General features: G+C 38.6%; 1 protein-coding gene across 1 annotated transcript in view; it reads right to left on the bottom strand.

Moving 5' to 3' along the window:
* Positions 1-15,347, bottom strand: part of LOC107690733 (MAM and LDL-receptor class A domain-containing protein 1-like) — a 34,075-nt gene extending 18,728 nt beyond the window's left edge. Inside the window, exons 1-15 of the mRNA XM_016489141.1 lie at positions 15,182-15,347; positions 14,410-14,544; positions 12,997-13,085; positions 11,492-11,662; positions 11,280-11,376; positions 8,229-8,366; positions 7,609-7,761; positions 7,022-7,127; positions 6,475-6,842; positions 5,946-6,379; positions 3,229-3,316; positions 1,977-2,156; positions 1,286-1,445; positions 994-1,150; positions 666-776 (exon numbers count right to left, since the gene is read on the bottom strand). Of these exons, the coding sequence (XP_016344627.1) occupies positions 666-776; positions 994-1,150; positions 1,286-1,445; positions 1,977-2,156; positions 3,229-3,316; positions 5,946-6,379; positions 6,475-6,842; positions 7,022-7,127; positions 7,609-7,761; positions 8,229-8,366; positions 11,280-11,376; positions 11,492-11,662; positions 12,997-13,085; positions 14,410-14,544; positions 15,182-15,347 (2,553 nt within the window). The remainder of the gene's footprint in view (positions 1-665; positions 777-993; positions 1,151-1,285; positions 1,446-1,976; positions 2,157-3,228; positions 3,317-5,945; positions 6,380-6,474; positions 6,843-7,021; positions 7,128-7,608; positions 7,762-8,228; positions 8,367-11,279; positions 11,377-11,491; positions 11,663-12,996; positions 13,086-14,409; positions 14,545-15,181) is intronic.
* Positions 15,348-15,574: the final 227 nt, after the last annotated feature.

The raw sequence follows: 15,574 nt of genomic DNA, 5'->3' as shown, positions 1-15,574 counted from the left end.
GTTGATAAATATTAATGATCCAAGGGCCAGATGGAGAAAAGGTCATGATATTTCTGATCAAGCATCAACAGTCCAAACATCAGCTTGACACTTAACATTTTACCACATACTTCAGGAATACTAAACACACAGTTCTCCAATCACCTTGATTAAAATGTAAACAAGTACCATAAATTTCATAAAAGTTGTTTACCTGGTTGACACATAAACTATGGTTCAAAGGTTTGGGGTCAGTAAGATTTTTTTTTTTAATTTGAAGGATGTCTCTTATGCTTACCAAGGCTGCATTTATTTGATCATATACAAAAATACAGTAAAAATAAAATAGCAATATTGCATAAGCTGTGATACCTTTTCAGCTTTTTTCCAAGAGTAGAAATTTTTCTACTCTATAGAAAGAACAGCATTTATTTAAAATAGACTATTTTGGTAACATTATAAATGCCTTTGTCAGTTTATTCAGTTTAATGCATCCTTGATAAAGTTTTTTTCTTTAAAATGAATCTTTCTGACCTCAAATGTTTGAACGTTTTATTACATGTTGGTGTATTTTTTGCAGTTGTTTAGGCACAGCTGGAGAACCAGAAAGGGAAAAAAGCTGGACATTCAAAAACGTCTTTTTTCATTTATTTATTAGTCCTCACTCATGTAACAGAAACACTGACCTGAATGTTATGACGGATTCCTATGAAGACCTCACCCCGCCTCCAGCTGTTGCCTTGGTTACCACTTTGGGACCAAACTTCATGTGTGACAGAGACTGATTTGATAAAGACCTGCACATACAATTTTGAGATTGTTTTGACAAACTGCAAATTGGTCTCTGGAAAATCCTTCATAACAAACATTTTAGAATTTGAACACAATGAAAGAGAAAATGAAGCACGAAATGTATTCTGTCACATTAATAATATGTTTTGATGTTTTCTAGGCATGGGTTACCAGTGCAGCAAATGAGTAACAATTATATTCATAATTTCTAGATAACTGCACCTGCAGCGTTCCAACAGTAAAGCCACTCATGTGATACCAGAACACAAGTGTGCACTGGGGTCCTGTTATTTTAATGGGAGCAGTCAAGAGATCAGTGGTATGACCATATCCTCCATTGGAGCTGTCCGCAAATATATACCAACCCTCTGAAGAACCACTGCAAAATGTACACATATACAGATGAGTACATACAATAAAGCAGAAAACGCACACCTGCATAAGCAAACCTGACCATGCATTTATAAACTGAAGCACAAACACATTCCAGCAAATAATGCTGTTTATTGCTCACAGTGTGTGGTCGTTAGCAGGTCTGTGGTTCTGTTCTCCATGATGAATACTCTCCCCTTGTCCTGTCTGCCAGCAAAAGGAATGAGGAGGAACAGGAGTGGCCGGGACACTTAAATACCATCCACACAGAGCATCATTTTCAAAATCACAATACTCCTTCACTGAGAACAGACAAAACAGTAATATCAGAAGGATGGATGATGGAAGGTATCGGTAAGATCTTATTCATATTTTTATAAAAAAAGAAGCCTCTTATGATCACCAATGCTGCATTTGTTTGATAAAAAAAGGAAAAACCATACAGTAGTATTATTGAATAATATTACATTTTAAAATAACTGTTTACCATTTGAATATGTTTAAAATATTATTTTATCCTGTGATGGCAAATCTGAATTCTAAGCATCATTACTCCACTTAATCATTCAGAAATCATTGTAATATGCTGATTTGTTGCTTAAAACACACATTTTTATTACTATAAGTCAGGATTCTTTGATGAATAGAAAGCAATTATTTGAAATAAAAACATTTTGTAAAATTATAAATGTCTTTACAGTCACCTTTAATCAGTTCAATCCATTCTTGCTCAAAGTAATAATTTCTTTCCAAAAAAAAAAAAACTAAACAAAAAAAACCTTTTGAACAGTTGGTAGACAGACAGACAGACAGATAAACAGATGGATGCATACCACAGTGCTCTTCATCAGAGCTATCAGAGCAGTCTGGTTTGAAGTTACACACTTGACTGAGGCTCACACACTCTCTTGTAGTTGAGCACACAAACTGGTCAGGAGGGCAGCTATGAGGGGGTGTAGCTGACAAGGAGGGGATGGGGGCAAAGGTGCTAGGCTCCTTTGAGGGCAATTCACCTACATATACAATGATATACACACATAAATACATTAAAACCCAGAATTTTAACGTCCTGAAATGGGCAACTGGATCCATATTGATACCAGTCCTAATAAGAATGTAATTTTAAAGGGGTCATATGATGCGATATCAAGTTTCCCTTTCTCTTTGGAGTGTTACAAGCTGATTGTGCATAGATAAGATCCCTGAAGTTGCAAAGACTAAAGTCTCAAAACCAAAGAGATATTCTTTATCAAAGTTAAGACTCTGCCACGCCCCCCTAAAACGGCTCGTTCTAACACGCCCCCACATATCTACCTCACTATGTGGAAATATTTGCATAATGCAGCCCAAATGTGCACGCAAAGAAAGAAGGCGTGGTTTCAGTAACCGCAGTTAGTGTTGATGCAGCCATGTCAGGGAGACGCTGTGTGTTTCTAGGCGAAAGCAAAAGCACTTTATTTGGCCTTCCGAAAGTAGATGCATTTAGGAATCTTTAAGATTGCTTACAACAGAACAGCAATGCATTTTATGGACGACCGTTTCGTGAACCTAGGAGAGGAGGTAATTCTGACTTTGCTATGACAATCTGGCGCTTCTGAATCAGCTACTGTTTTGTTATTAGTTTAAGTATTTGCTATTGACTGTTCAAATGCGGAGTTTTCCGCATTGTGTGTGTGTGTGTGTATGTGTGTGTGCGCTCGCGTGTGTGTGTGAGAGAGAGAGAGACTGTCTTTACATTTATTTTGAAAGATGAAGCTCGCGATTATGGTAAGGGGCGTTACATTTCCGACGAGTGCTTGCGGTGTTCGGCCAATCACAATGCACTGGGTCAGCTGGCCAATCAGAGCAGACTGCGCTTGTCGGAAGGAGGGACTTTGTAGAAAACTAAGCGTTTGAGAGAGGCAGGTCATATAGGACTTACAATAATGTACAGTATTTGAAAAATAATGTTTTTTGAACATTAAAGCATGTCAACATATTCTGTTACACCAAATACACAAAATAATGATCTTTAAAAAAGCATCATATGACCCCTTTAAGGATTTTCTTTCATATGAAGCTAATTCCATATCATTTTTACTTCACCATCATATGGCTGACAGCCAATGAAAGACAGATCGTCTATGGCAATATCTCCTCTGAAGTCATCACCAACAGTCCCCTCCACTAAAATCTGTAGCAGCAAGAAAGAAAGAAAGAAAGAAGGCCTATCTATATTATAAACAGTGTGCTCGGTTATCGGATGGGAAACAATTTACTAACAACGATCTAAAACATAAGTGGACTACAATCAGTGTTGCCAGTTTAGCTACTTTGTAGCTAGATTTAGCGACTTCCCTGCCCCTTTTGAGACTTTTTTTCAAAAGTTTAGGGACAAATATAGCAACTTCTTGGACAAACCTTATCTAAGTTCTCATCTTGCCCACTGATCTACATTCATCTTTATATAGATCAGTGAATTTGCCATTGTGATGTCATCTAGTGACATTTAGCTACCAGTTTTAGCTACTTTCAATTGAAGTCTTTAAAATGGACACATTAAGAACAAGCGAATCACTTAATAATAAGAGACACTGGATTTATAATTGTTAATATCGGGCTATATGTAGATTTCATAAACCCTTGTTATTAGCGACCCCGGTGGCCGTTAAGTGAACTGCAGCCAGCAACTTGCTCGTGCTCGCACTCGTGTACACGTAACGTACAAGAGATCGAATGTGATTCAGTGTCTTTCAGTGTTCTTCACTTTGAAGAAAAAAAGTTGGAAATACCTTTGAAGCAATATACTGTTAATGAACATCTAGACACCGTCCACACTGATGAGAGCGGTGTTTAGATGAATTATGAATATGTAAATATGCTCTGTGCGCCTTACTCAACACCCTTACGAAAATTAACCATGGTTTTATTGTAGTAAAAGTGTAGTAACCATGCTGTTTTGGAGTACTGATTACCATTTGTATAACCACAGTTTTACTACAAATACCATGGTTAAACTAAAGTAACCGTGGTTTTTTGGTTTCATTTGTAGTAAAACCATGGTTAATTGTCGTAAGGGCAGTTCAATAAAGTTAATATTAAGTAACTTACTCCAAACAAACCACAAACAAATTCTGCCATTCCTAAATGTGTTTTTGAAGGAATCGGTTGAGTGAATGAGTCAAACGTCCACATAAAGACTCAACTGCTGCCACCTACTGGTGTACCGATGTAACCAGCAGAAAGAGATGCTAAAAAATAACCTGTCAACTATCTGCTTGTTAAATGTGTGCTGTAAATGAATAGCTCTCATAAAGTGCTTTACACCTTTTTCTTGTCGTAAAAATGGGCACGGCCATTTGTAAATTCTATGGGTCTGGCTTCCGGTCTCATCTGAGTCCACTCCGTCCAGCTATTTTTAGCTGAACAAAACAGTTCGTTTTGCTGCTTGATATTGAAAGTTGGTGTGTCTTATCATATTATTTTAATGTATTCTCTTAATTATGAACACACTGGTTTGTAGTTTTACCGTTTACTGCACGTTGTTATTTTCCTCGTTATTTACCTATAGCGGGTAATGAACCGGAAGTCTCACCCATAGGCTTACTTCTGCGTTGAAGAAAAAGGTGGATACCCAACTAACGGGGAACGTCCTCAGAACTTTAGCTAATAGTCTGGCAAGATTCTCTGAAAGTTCTAAACAAACATTCTTCCAGAAACGTCAGTAGAATGTTGGCTCAAAGTTATCTGGTTTTAATAGGCCTAACGTTCTGAAGACACACACACACACACACACACACACACAATGTTATTTGTACTTAGTTCTTGAGACTTTTTTTCTGACATGTATTAACATTAATCGTTTAGTGGACGCTTAACTCTCTCTCTCTCTCTCTCTCTCTCTCTCTCTCTCTCTCTCTTTCTCTGTGTGTCTCTGTCTCTCTCGCTCTCTTTCTAATAACTTCATTAATAACTGCATTAGAATGCTATCAACGGCCCAAGCCTCCATTACCAGCTTTAAAATGACGTTTTGGAACTAGCAAAAGAGGCGTTGGATGAGATGCGGAAGAAATAATCTACTCACAATAGCGATTTAAGTACAAAAACCGGACGAATCCCTTTAAATATATCATCTGATCGATGTCATGAGGTGTGGTAACCGTAGTATAAGCGGAATAATTGACGACGGTACGTTGAATTATTAGAAAAATAATGCACACCCGAGGTGTAACGGCCACGACGCGAAGGGTGTGCATTATTTTTCTAATCATTCAACGGCCCGTCGTCAATTATTCCTTACGTATTAGATAGTATTCTCAATTGAAACGAGTAGAGAGAGGCTTGGACCTGGAAACAGTATTACTTGTCACAACTTAACAAGTGGATTGTAACGTTGCATTAACTCGCAAAAGCACTTAAATATAAATGTTCCTCATCACATATCATTTCTTTCACAAAAGAATGCAAAAGCATTGAAATATTTTTTTTTCCTCTTGTCTACATTTTTTTTTGTCTGGAAATGCAGATAAGCAAACATTTGTACTACATATCTGGAATGACTGGAATTACATGATGATATGGATTATAATTTATATTTTAATAAGTTTGGAAAATAATTTTTAATATTGCTAATACTAGCCTACACTTCAGCATGCTTTGTGGTTACTATGATTGCTCAGACTTTAGTGCATGCATTATCAACAGAGTGCATGTATGAGCATAACATTTAAAGCTGGAGCAGCCAGTTAATCAAATGATTCAGCACACAAGGACACCATTACACCCATACACTCCAGTCCTCATAATTCTGATCAATAACTCACCTGAAAGTGGTATGCGCTGTTGATCAGCAGTGTCTTCCTGTGCCAGAAGTTGCCTTGGTCACCATAGCGAACCCACAACAAGTTGCCCCGGCCACTGTTACGGGTGCGCATGTACAAAGCCAAATTAAACACATGCTGGCCAAACATGTGATAGTGGAACCTAAAAACACAGGGTGGTTCGGATTCAGGACCTCGGCGAGGAGTTTGGAGAAAAGGCCGACTGATAAGAACGGCCGTGTCTTTGAACTTCTGTGGGTCTGAAGATTCGATATAGAGGAAGTGGCCATCCACATTGGCTCGTGTGTGGTCCTTCCATGGGCCTGTGTTGAAAGTGGGAGTGGGTCCTTGGATACGGGTCCAATCAAACATGTCTTCCTCGTGTTCCTGAGTCCAGCTACACAGGCCTTCCTCAAAGTCACACATTAGCTCCGGCGCTGATTGGAGAAGAAAAGATCACTGTAAATGTGACTGCTAACGTCAAACAATATGAACTGCTTCAATGACCATTTAAAACTCCACCAATACTGACAGCAGTTTTCCTCATCTGTTCCATCTCCACAGTCATCGATCAGGTCACAGATCTGGTAATAGTCCACACATGCTTTGCTCCGGCTACAGTGAAGGTGATTAGGAGTTGGGCACATCTCCACAGCTTTGGGCAATGAGCAGTTATGGAACATAATATCATCTAGAGCGGAGACTCCTTCATACACAGCCAAGCTCCGTTTTGCAACTGAGATGTGGAAAGGCCTGGTCTGTCTGCCAATCTGGACAATTACAGGGTGCCACTGGCTACCTTGGTTGTAAAGTGTTTGCCAAAGTATAGTGCTGCTGTCTGAGCCCTCTATCACCAAGTGCATTTCAGCAGCACCAACAGAATGGCCAGAATTATAGTGCCTGTAAGCAAAACAATCAATGCAAATATTGAATCTAAACAATGAATGTTAAAAAATATACTGCAGTGAAGAATATTATTTTATTTGTGTTTTTGCAAATATTAACATATATGTTTAGATATAATATATTTTAATTAATGCATTTTACTAGCTTAGAAAGAGATAAGGCCAGAGCCTTACCAGAAGGTCATGACACAGACTGAACTTGTTTGCTGGAATGTAGGACTGCGCAGCAAAGCCTGCTGGGACAACCTGCTGCTCCTCTTGAAAATAAACATGAAGTGGCCTTAAAGGGGGAGAAAAAGAGATAGTAAAATATTTAAAAAGTATTAACAAAACCTGAAATTGGAAATGCCATTGCCACCATTCCAGTAATTCGCATTTAATTTACAAATCTCCCAGAGGCCAAACCTAATTAATTATCTATGGGAGCACAATATGAAAAGCAGCACTATTTTTCTTTCGCAAAGCACTAAAATTGAAATGAACTAGCCTAATTCTCACACAATTTACGCTCCCAGGTGATTTGTAGATAAACATTATAAGTTAAATGGGATTTTTAAAAATGTTCCAGTGCTAGTTAAAACTAAGTAGAGGTTCTTCATGGAGAAACAGAAATGTTAGGAAATGTGCACATGGAATAAGTGGATGTGGTTTATAGGTCAGAACTACAGTTTTAGCATCTTTTGGGAGTGAGAGTAAATTAAATGTGAGACAAAATAATTTCATGATTTATTTAGTCTGTGTATTTATGTCAGTGCCCTCACCTGCACTTGTATTAGTAGAGTGGTCCTGGGGTGGTGTTTGGTCCGGATAATCTATGGCGACTCCATTAGCTGAGCCTCTCACCCATTCAAACCCATCACCCTGGACAAGCTCATACCAGCCACACGAGTCGGACTCAAAATCACACTGTGCCGCTGAAAGTCAAATTAACATCATGAAATAATAATGAAACAGTAAATGAAACATAAAACCATCATTGAAAATATAGACAAATTAGTTCAAACTTTCAGAATATCTTATTTATATTCCAAGGAAGAAAGAAAGCCATATACAGTAGGTTTGTAACTACATGAGGGTGAGTAAATGATGACAGAATTTTCGTTTATGGGTGAACTTTTTTCATTCATTGTACAACAAAAAAAAAGTATTTGGTATCAGTCAAGGTAAATGTTTCTTAAACAGTGACATGGCTCATGTTCCAGTGAAATTATGCAAGCTGTTTTAAATTTTCAAGTCTCCAGTCTCTCAGTCTAGCTTACTACAGTCTCTTAAGTAAGCTATTTCTGCAATAAAAATAACTGTAAGCGAATGACACCTGCAAGACATTCAGTTTACAAATGGCTGTACACACAGTTACATTAAAAATAAGATGGATACTCACAACATTTGGCCTCGTCCTCTCCATTGGGGCAGTCTAATAAAAAATCGCACACTTTCACCCCTTCTACACATTCATTTGCCCCACAGTGAAACTGAGACGAGGGGCACTGAGTTGGAAGAGGTGCCTTGATGTCAGTCTCTGGAGAAAACAATAAAGCCAAAATACATATTTCATAGAAAAGGTAAGCAAAAGGTCAAGAAGGGACTCATAAAGTGAAGAGTGGCTTAGAGCTCCTTCCTGCATTATCACCTCTGTTTACGGGGTCATGTGATGTAGATCTGGACATGGGCACATTATTATGATTAATCTGACTGTCCAGAGTACTGCTGAAATAAATCACAATAATGCGGTATCGTAACACACACACACATTTACAACTAAACACATAAACCTCCCTTCGAAACACTTGGCCATAGAAAATCAACCTTGTTCTGTTCTGTTCTGTGCAGATCTGTATTTATGGTGGAAAATAAAGCAAGATTATCTTCTCTCATAAATAGTTAAGCATTTTTGTGACCGATGTGTAAAATAAAAGTTATTGACTTACTGCAAAGCTGTGTCAGCAATTACACCTTAAAATGTAGACCTATAAAATCTTCAGAAGATAATAAAACCCACCATGATGTTGTCATGGCATTTATATATACTCGAAATTAAAAATGTAACTGATGTCTCTTCTTCTTTCTATAATGGGCTGAGCTGTAAATTAGAAAGTTGCTGAGGTTCCCTTCTGCCCATCACTATTGTCCCTCTGGTGTCGTAGTCCATCCAGCACAGGCGGTAAATGTATTAGGCCTTATTTACAGCTTTATATTCCTGCATCTCTTGAGCTCTCTGCACCTCACACCCTTCAGAAATTTCTAAAGCAAATCCATCACATAACTTCATCTTTGCATCTTTACAAACAGCTACATTATAATCCAAACATGGATGTCTGAAGGAGGAACATATTCAGACATGGATAACTTCAATGAAGCACACATACTGATGATATCAGGGGAATTTCCAGACTTTCATCAGTAAAAGGGCACATGAGGCCCTCCATCAAAAAAAGTGTGTCCATATTTTGAGACCCTTTTTAATACTGATTTGTACCTAAATAAATTGGCTTTACCTGCAGCACAGTTTCGTTCACAAGCTGCATGTGCAATAAAGAGCTGTTTGATCATTGACAAAAGATAGAAGACATTTGCATTTCCTACAATAAACTGTAGGAAAATATCCACCTAATCCACTGCTCTTTTATAAAACATCCTGTATTCCTGTTATTATTGCAGTGTGAGAATCCGCTGCAAACAATTCAAGAAATAATTCACCCAAAAGGAAAATTCTGTCATTAATTAATCACCCTAACTCTTCCAAAATCTTAAGACCTTCGTTCATCTTTGGAACACAAATTGGGATATGTTTGATGAAATCCAAGAGCTTTCTGAGCCTCCATAGAAAGCAATGCAACTGAAATGTTCCCAGGTCCAGAAACGTAGTGAGGACATCGTTAAAATAGTACATGTGAAACCAGTGGTTCAACCAGAATTTTACGAAGCTACGAGAATACTTTTTTGCGTAAAACACGCAATTCGTAAACCAGGCGCAGCGCATGCATGTTTTACGTCAGCAGCAGCACGTGCATACATCGTGGTAATCTCAATAATGGAGGAGGACGGTGACGTGTTGAGTTGCGAAGAATTGTTGAATAAAGTTATTAGTTTTGTTTTCTTTGTGCACAAAAAGTATTCTTGTAGCTTTGTAATATTACGCTTGAAACTGATGTCACATGGACTATTTTAACTATATTAAAATAGTTAACATAGTTGAGTCTGGGAACGTTTCAGTTGCATTGCTGTCTACGGAGGGTCAGATGGCTCTCGGATTTCATCAAAAATATCTTACTTTGTGTTCCGAAGATGAACGATGGTCTTACGGGTTTAGAACGACATGACGGGGGAGTAATTAATGACAGAATTTACATTTTTGGGTGAACTATCCATTTCAGTGCTTGAGTGCATCCGAATGAATCAAACTGAATCACAAACAATTTCAGACCAACACTGCGTTTCATTCTGAAGAACTCATCCCTATTCCTTAGTCCCTTTGAAGGTTTTACCCTCCAGACTGAGAGCCTCGAAGGGATGAACAAAAAACTTTCTCTTCAAACTCACTTCTATATTCCCAAAGCCAATAAAGGAGGGACTGTCGTCATGCAATTAAACCCACGGAAACAATCATGGAGGCAAAGTGTCCATAATTTGTACCCTTCAAAATCCCTCATTCTGATGGGCCCTTTGAAGTAACCAGTTCTGTTTGGACTGATCCTTGAATATGGCATTGTGCCCTGAAGTGCCCTTCAGAAGCCGAATTATCCTTTTTGGAACGCAGCGCTTTTTGCAAACCAGTTTGACCGATTAGATCAAAAGAGTGATTCATTTGTGAATCTGGCATTGCTAGTTCTGATTCTAGACAGAGTAAGAAAAAGTGATGAGGACGTGTGTCCCACATCCGTTCCCATTTTACAATTGGTCACCATTTGCTCAGGATGTGATTATCCCAAATAGTCTAGAAACAACATAACGGTTGACTTTCTTCTTCTCTACAATAATTAAGCCATTTTGGGAAATGAGCATGATCAAACATATATTGTGGAGTGGAATCTGGGTCGGGGCAGACTATAGATTCTTACAACAGCTAACAGAAAACACACGTGACTTGATCGCTTAAGTATTATCAATCAAAATGATTCTCATGCCAGTATACATCAATCCCACTGACACATAAGGATTTATCAGTAACTTTTTTACTGGGGCACAGTATTTCACTGGGGCTCTTGCCCCAGTAAAAATGGTCTAGCGACACCGCAGAATGATACTGATGCGCCACAGAATAAAGTCAGTCATACAGATTTGTAACGACAAATGTAATTTTTAGGGGAACAATTGAATTAGGTGTATTTAGGCAGCCTTATTGGATATACATGGTACCCTGAAACAGTCCAGACTGTGCAGACTGATTCGCCGAAAAAAGCACTCTTGAGAAGACATATTAGTGTTCACCCACCTACTGCTACCACACATCCTCTGCTGAAGGACACGTCATCAATCGCTACAACTTCATATGGGTCACTGCTGTTGAATATCAATCCTCTAATCACAACCTGTAGATTCACAGTGATTTTGTGTTACTGATTGAACTATGCACCATACATACCAAACAATAATACCCCTTCCCTCAAACACACATAAACTCTCATACAGTACATGCACACCAACCTTAAACTCCTCTCCGCTGTTTAACACCACCACTGTTCGCATCCAGGGAAGAGTGTGTGGATCAGGATTGGAGGTGGACTGAAACCAAGCCTGCATCTCTCCCGAAGATTTGAACTGGATCAGAACCTGCAAAGCCCCAGCCAGCATCCCAATATGACGATAGAAAGTTAACTGTTCAAAGGAAAGGACAACAAAGGGAGAGAAAATATAAATCCCTCAAAAGAACATGCTACGTGAACAAAGGATTCAAGAGGTGCATTGATCACTTCATTACACATTTTGAGCTTTAAAGATGAAACATTAAAGATATTCAGCATTTGGCCAAATGAGACCAAATGAATGCTGAAAGCATCTAATATTCAAAGCAGTTTTGTTGTAAAGTGAGGTTATGTTATTGCATCTTACTGCCAAGTTCAATGTCATCTTATTTTCGTTTAAGCAGAGAAGCACTCAAAGTGAATTACTCCATATTCGATAACGGAGAATCTAAAACCATACATCACAATGAGTGCATGCACTACCCACTGTGTCAGGGCTCTGACAGCCTATGCATAACTCTCTGCTGTCAATAAGAGTGTGTAGCCGGGGCAGTGGATAAGTGCTCTACACACATAATGGAGGGCTTGAGCCAAGCACTTAACATGATGCTGCTTATGGTTTGTGGTAAACTCTTCAGTATGTCTCTCTTGACAAAAAACAAACACATTGCATTGGTCCATTTATTGAACTACTAAAATCGTTCATATAATTTTTTTAATAGGCTATTTAATTAGACACTGGGACTTTTCATTGTTTTTAATCAACCCGCTTGTCTGTGTTAATTTGAGACAGACTGTCAGTATGCGCATTAGTGGTGATGATTTGTCAGCCAATCTTTTTGCAGGTTTCACATCAGTCAGTGGTGACAAGTGCCTATAAGTGAACCATTCCGTCAGCCTATTCATTCAGGAACTAAACCAGAGTAAAGGTCCTTGCACAACGAGTCCGAAATTTTCGTATGCGTTTTTTTTTTTATTCGTCATCCTTTCCTATCAAAATGCTTGCTATGGATACGAAAACGCAGAAAATCGAACCTGGTCCAAACATTTTTTTATGACAGACTAAAGTTTCAGAGGCAGTGTGTAAACGTGATTGACATAATGTGAGGTTGTATCTATTTTTTAACGTACGAAAATTTTGGACGAGAATTTCGGACTCAGTGTGCAAAGACCTGCAGTGACTTTGTTCTGAACAATTTTGTTGGCAGAGCAAAAATAGACAAATTAACTGGCAATACTGTGTCTAAAATGTAAGTCAATATTAATTTTTAACAGCTGTATAAAAGCAATATCACACAGTTGTGTATATATTATGGAAAATAGTGTTTTGATAGCTTGCTCTAAAAAGCAGATGGCGGTTTGGCAAATAGGCTACTGATTCATGTGGTATCCGAATTTAATAATTAATTCAAAGAACAGAAAATTAAATACAACACCAAAAGATGTTTAGTCATGTTTTTTCTGTACCCAGCATGTCTGTGAAGGCTGGAAGAGAGGACTGTATATTTCAGCAGTGACTCCTCCTCCAGTTTTTGATTGTATATAGAGACAGTGACCTGACAAAAGAGAATAAAGAGTGTCCTGAGAAGTCAGGAAATACAATATAAAACCAAACCTTATTAACATCTAGAGAATATGGTGTTTACACTGAGGGAGAAAAAACTCATATGTAAAAGTAAAAAAAAATGCAATTATGGAATTTAGTATGTACTATCAGTTATAGGGTGGAAGTCATGTAGAAGATTTTGTACAACAGGTTTTTCAGAAACGCTGATCATGTTAATAATTAGAGGCCTTACAAATTCATGTATCATGTATCAGTGTCACGAATCCTGTCCGTGGTCTTCTGTCCGCTCGCCACCAGAGGTCGTCTTCTGATTATATTGACTCTCACACTACACAGACTGTTACACGTCGCCCTGGACTACATTTCCCATGTTCCATTTCACTAATCACACACACTATAAATACGAGGTCCTAACCACCACTCGAGCTGAGTATTGTTTAGCGATTATCGCTCTCCTAATGATAGCTACTTTACGGAGCCAATTCCACTGTTGTCTCATTGGTCAAAGTTCCATGGTTTATTTTCCGGGATTCCATTTAGCTGTCACGGCTGTCATCCGTCAGGATGGAACAATAATAGCTTCGTGGGCTTATTGTTGGGTTTTTTTAATTATTTTTTTAATATTAATTTATCATTTTGAGCAGGAGTCCAGGATTCATCGGGAATTACCCATCATAAATTGTGATATAGCCTGGTTCGTTGGTCCGTTAGATCGGATTGCTTTCTCACTACAACCGAACAGCTCCAGAGTTCGATTTTAATCGAGCTGAGACCACCTCGTTCAGGCGATCTCGAACCGATTGTTTTGGTGCGGATCCGGGCGCGATTGCCATTTTCACATATTCCCAAACAAACCGAGCTAAGGGGGGAAACGCGCCAGGTTCCGAAACAACAGGCCAGGTGTGAAAGCACCCTTAGTTTCTAGTTCCTAGTCCTAGTCTATTCGCGTCTTGGTTTTGTCTGGTAGCCTGTTTCCTGATCACCTGCCTGTCTTGGATATCCTTTTGTCTTGCCATTTCGGAATTTGTTTGCCCCTTGTCTGGATTATAGTCTGTTTGTTGGATTACCCATTTGCCTCGCCTTTTGGATTACGTTCGCCATCGATTGACCCACGCCTGTTTACCGGACTACTCTTTTGTCTTGTCTTCAATATACCTGTTTGTCATTGTCTGACTCATGCCTGTTTTTGACCACGTCTTTTAATAAAAGCTTTGCATATGGATCTGCACGCCTCTCTCAGTCGCTCCGTAACAGTCGGGTTTTATAGAGTTAAGTGGTATCCATACAGATATAAGACGAACTGTTTTACTTACCATTAACATTTTCTCTGTGGTCGGTCTCAGTACTGGGATGGCTCAAACCTGATCCTCTTATCCAAATATGATGTTCATTTTGAAGTTGAAAACCACAAAAGCCTTCATCAAAGTCACATCTCACAAACTCAGAGCCTATATGAGAGGAAAGTCAAAGCTATATCAGGCCATTACAGTAAAATAAACACTGGTGTCTGCTAATCCTTTAAAATCTTTTACAGAGACACCATTAAAAACATGCAACTCTGTACGGCATCCATCATATAACACATTTAATATGCGCTTGACTTAAAATCTGTTGTCACAAAATAGATTCAGGAGATGCAAAATGAAAAAAATCTAATTATATAATATAATGTTCTGTGTTTACATGGACAACGTAAGACGAAAATGAAAATGCTAATGGAAAATCTTTTCTTAGCATCATTAAAAGGATGAAGGTGCAAAACAAAAGCAATAGTGGTCAACCCTAATACATCAACCTCAATTCTGTAATGTTCTGCCTTTTAAAAGCCCCAGAAGGATTCAATCAATATTATAAAAGCACTGTTGTAAGACCTCCCAGTGCGCTCATTTATGCGTGTGCCATAAATCTCACTATTTACACATGAGGGCCTTTAGGAGCATTTAAAATCATGTTGCCAACAGAGAGGGAAAAAAGGGCCATTACTGTCAAAGAATTGCCTGCATAAGCACAGGAAACATACACAAATAAAAGAGCAGACAAAGGAGCTGAAGAGCAGATAAGACAAACTTACAGACTAATACTTACAGTTAGTCTCATCACTGCCATCTTCACAGTTCTCTCTGAAATCACACACATGTTCCTCAGATACACAGCCGCCTCTTGCACAAGTAAACTCCTCAGGCAGACATGGCGTAGATGATACACTCGCCAGGAAACACAGCAGAAATGAGGCCCACACGCACACCTTCATTGAGCTCTCTGACAGATAATTCAGTAGCTCATTCAGATCTACATGTAAGCACAAACACAGTGACAGACACACTCACACCTCAATATCCAAAAACATAAATCCTCAAAATCCAAAGAGTGTCAGTCCACTGTACAACCTCGACTTTGTGCTATGGACAGCCGCGTCTCACAGAACACTAGTGCAAATTACTTTATGGCTGTTACACAATAGCCCTGCTTTCTTTCATT

The sequence above is a fragment of the Sinocyclocheilus anshuiensis genome, unplaced genomic scaffold, assembly GCF_001515605.1.
Source record: "Sinocyclocheilus anshuiensis isolate Anshui unplaced genomic scaffold, SAMN03320099.WGS_v1.1 scaffold3390, whole genome shotgun sequence".
Classification (NCBI taxonomy): Eukaryota; Metazoa; Chordata; class Actinopteri; order Cypriniformes; family Cyprinidae; genus Sinocyclocheilus; species Sinocyclocheilus anshuiensis.
The sequence above is the reverse complement of the archived record's forward strand: the minus strand, read 5'-3'. Positions and strand labels throughout refer to the sequence as shown.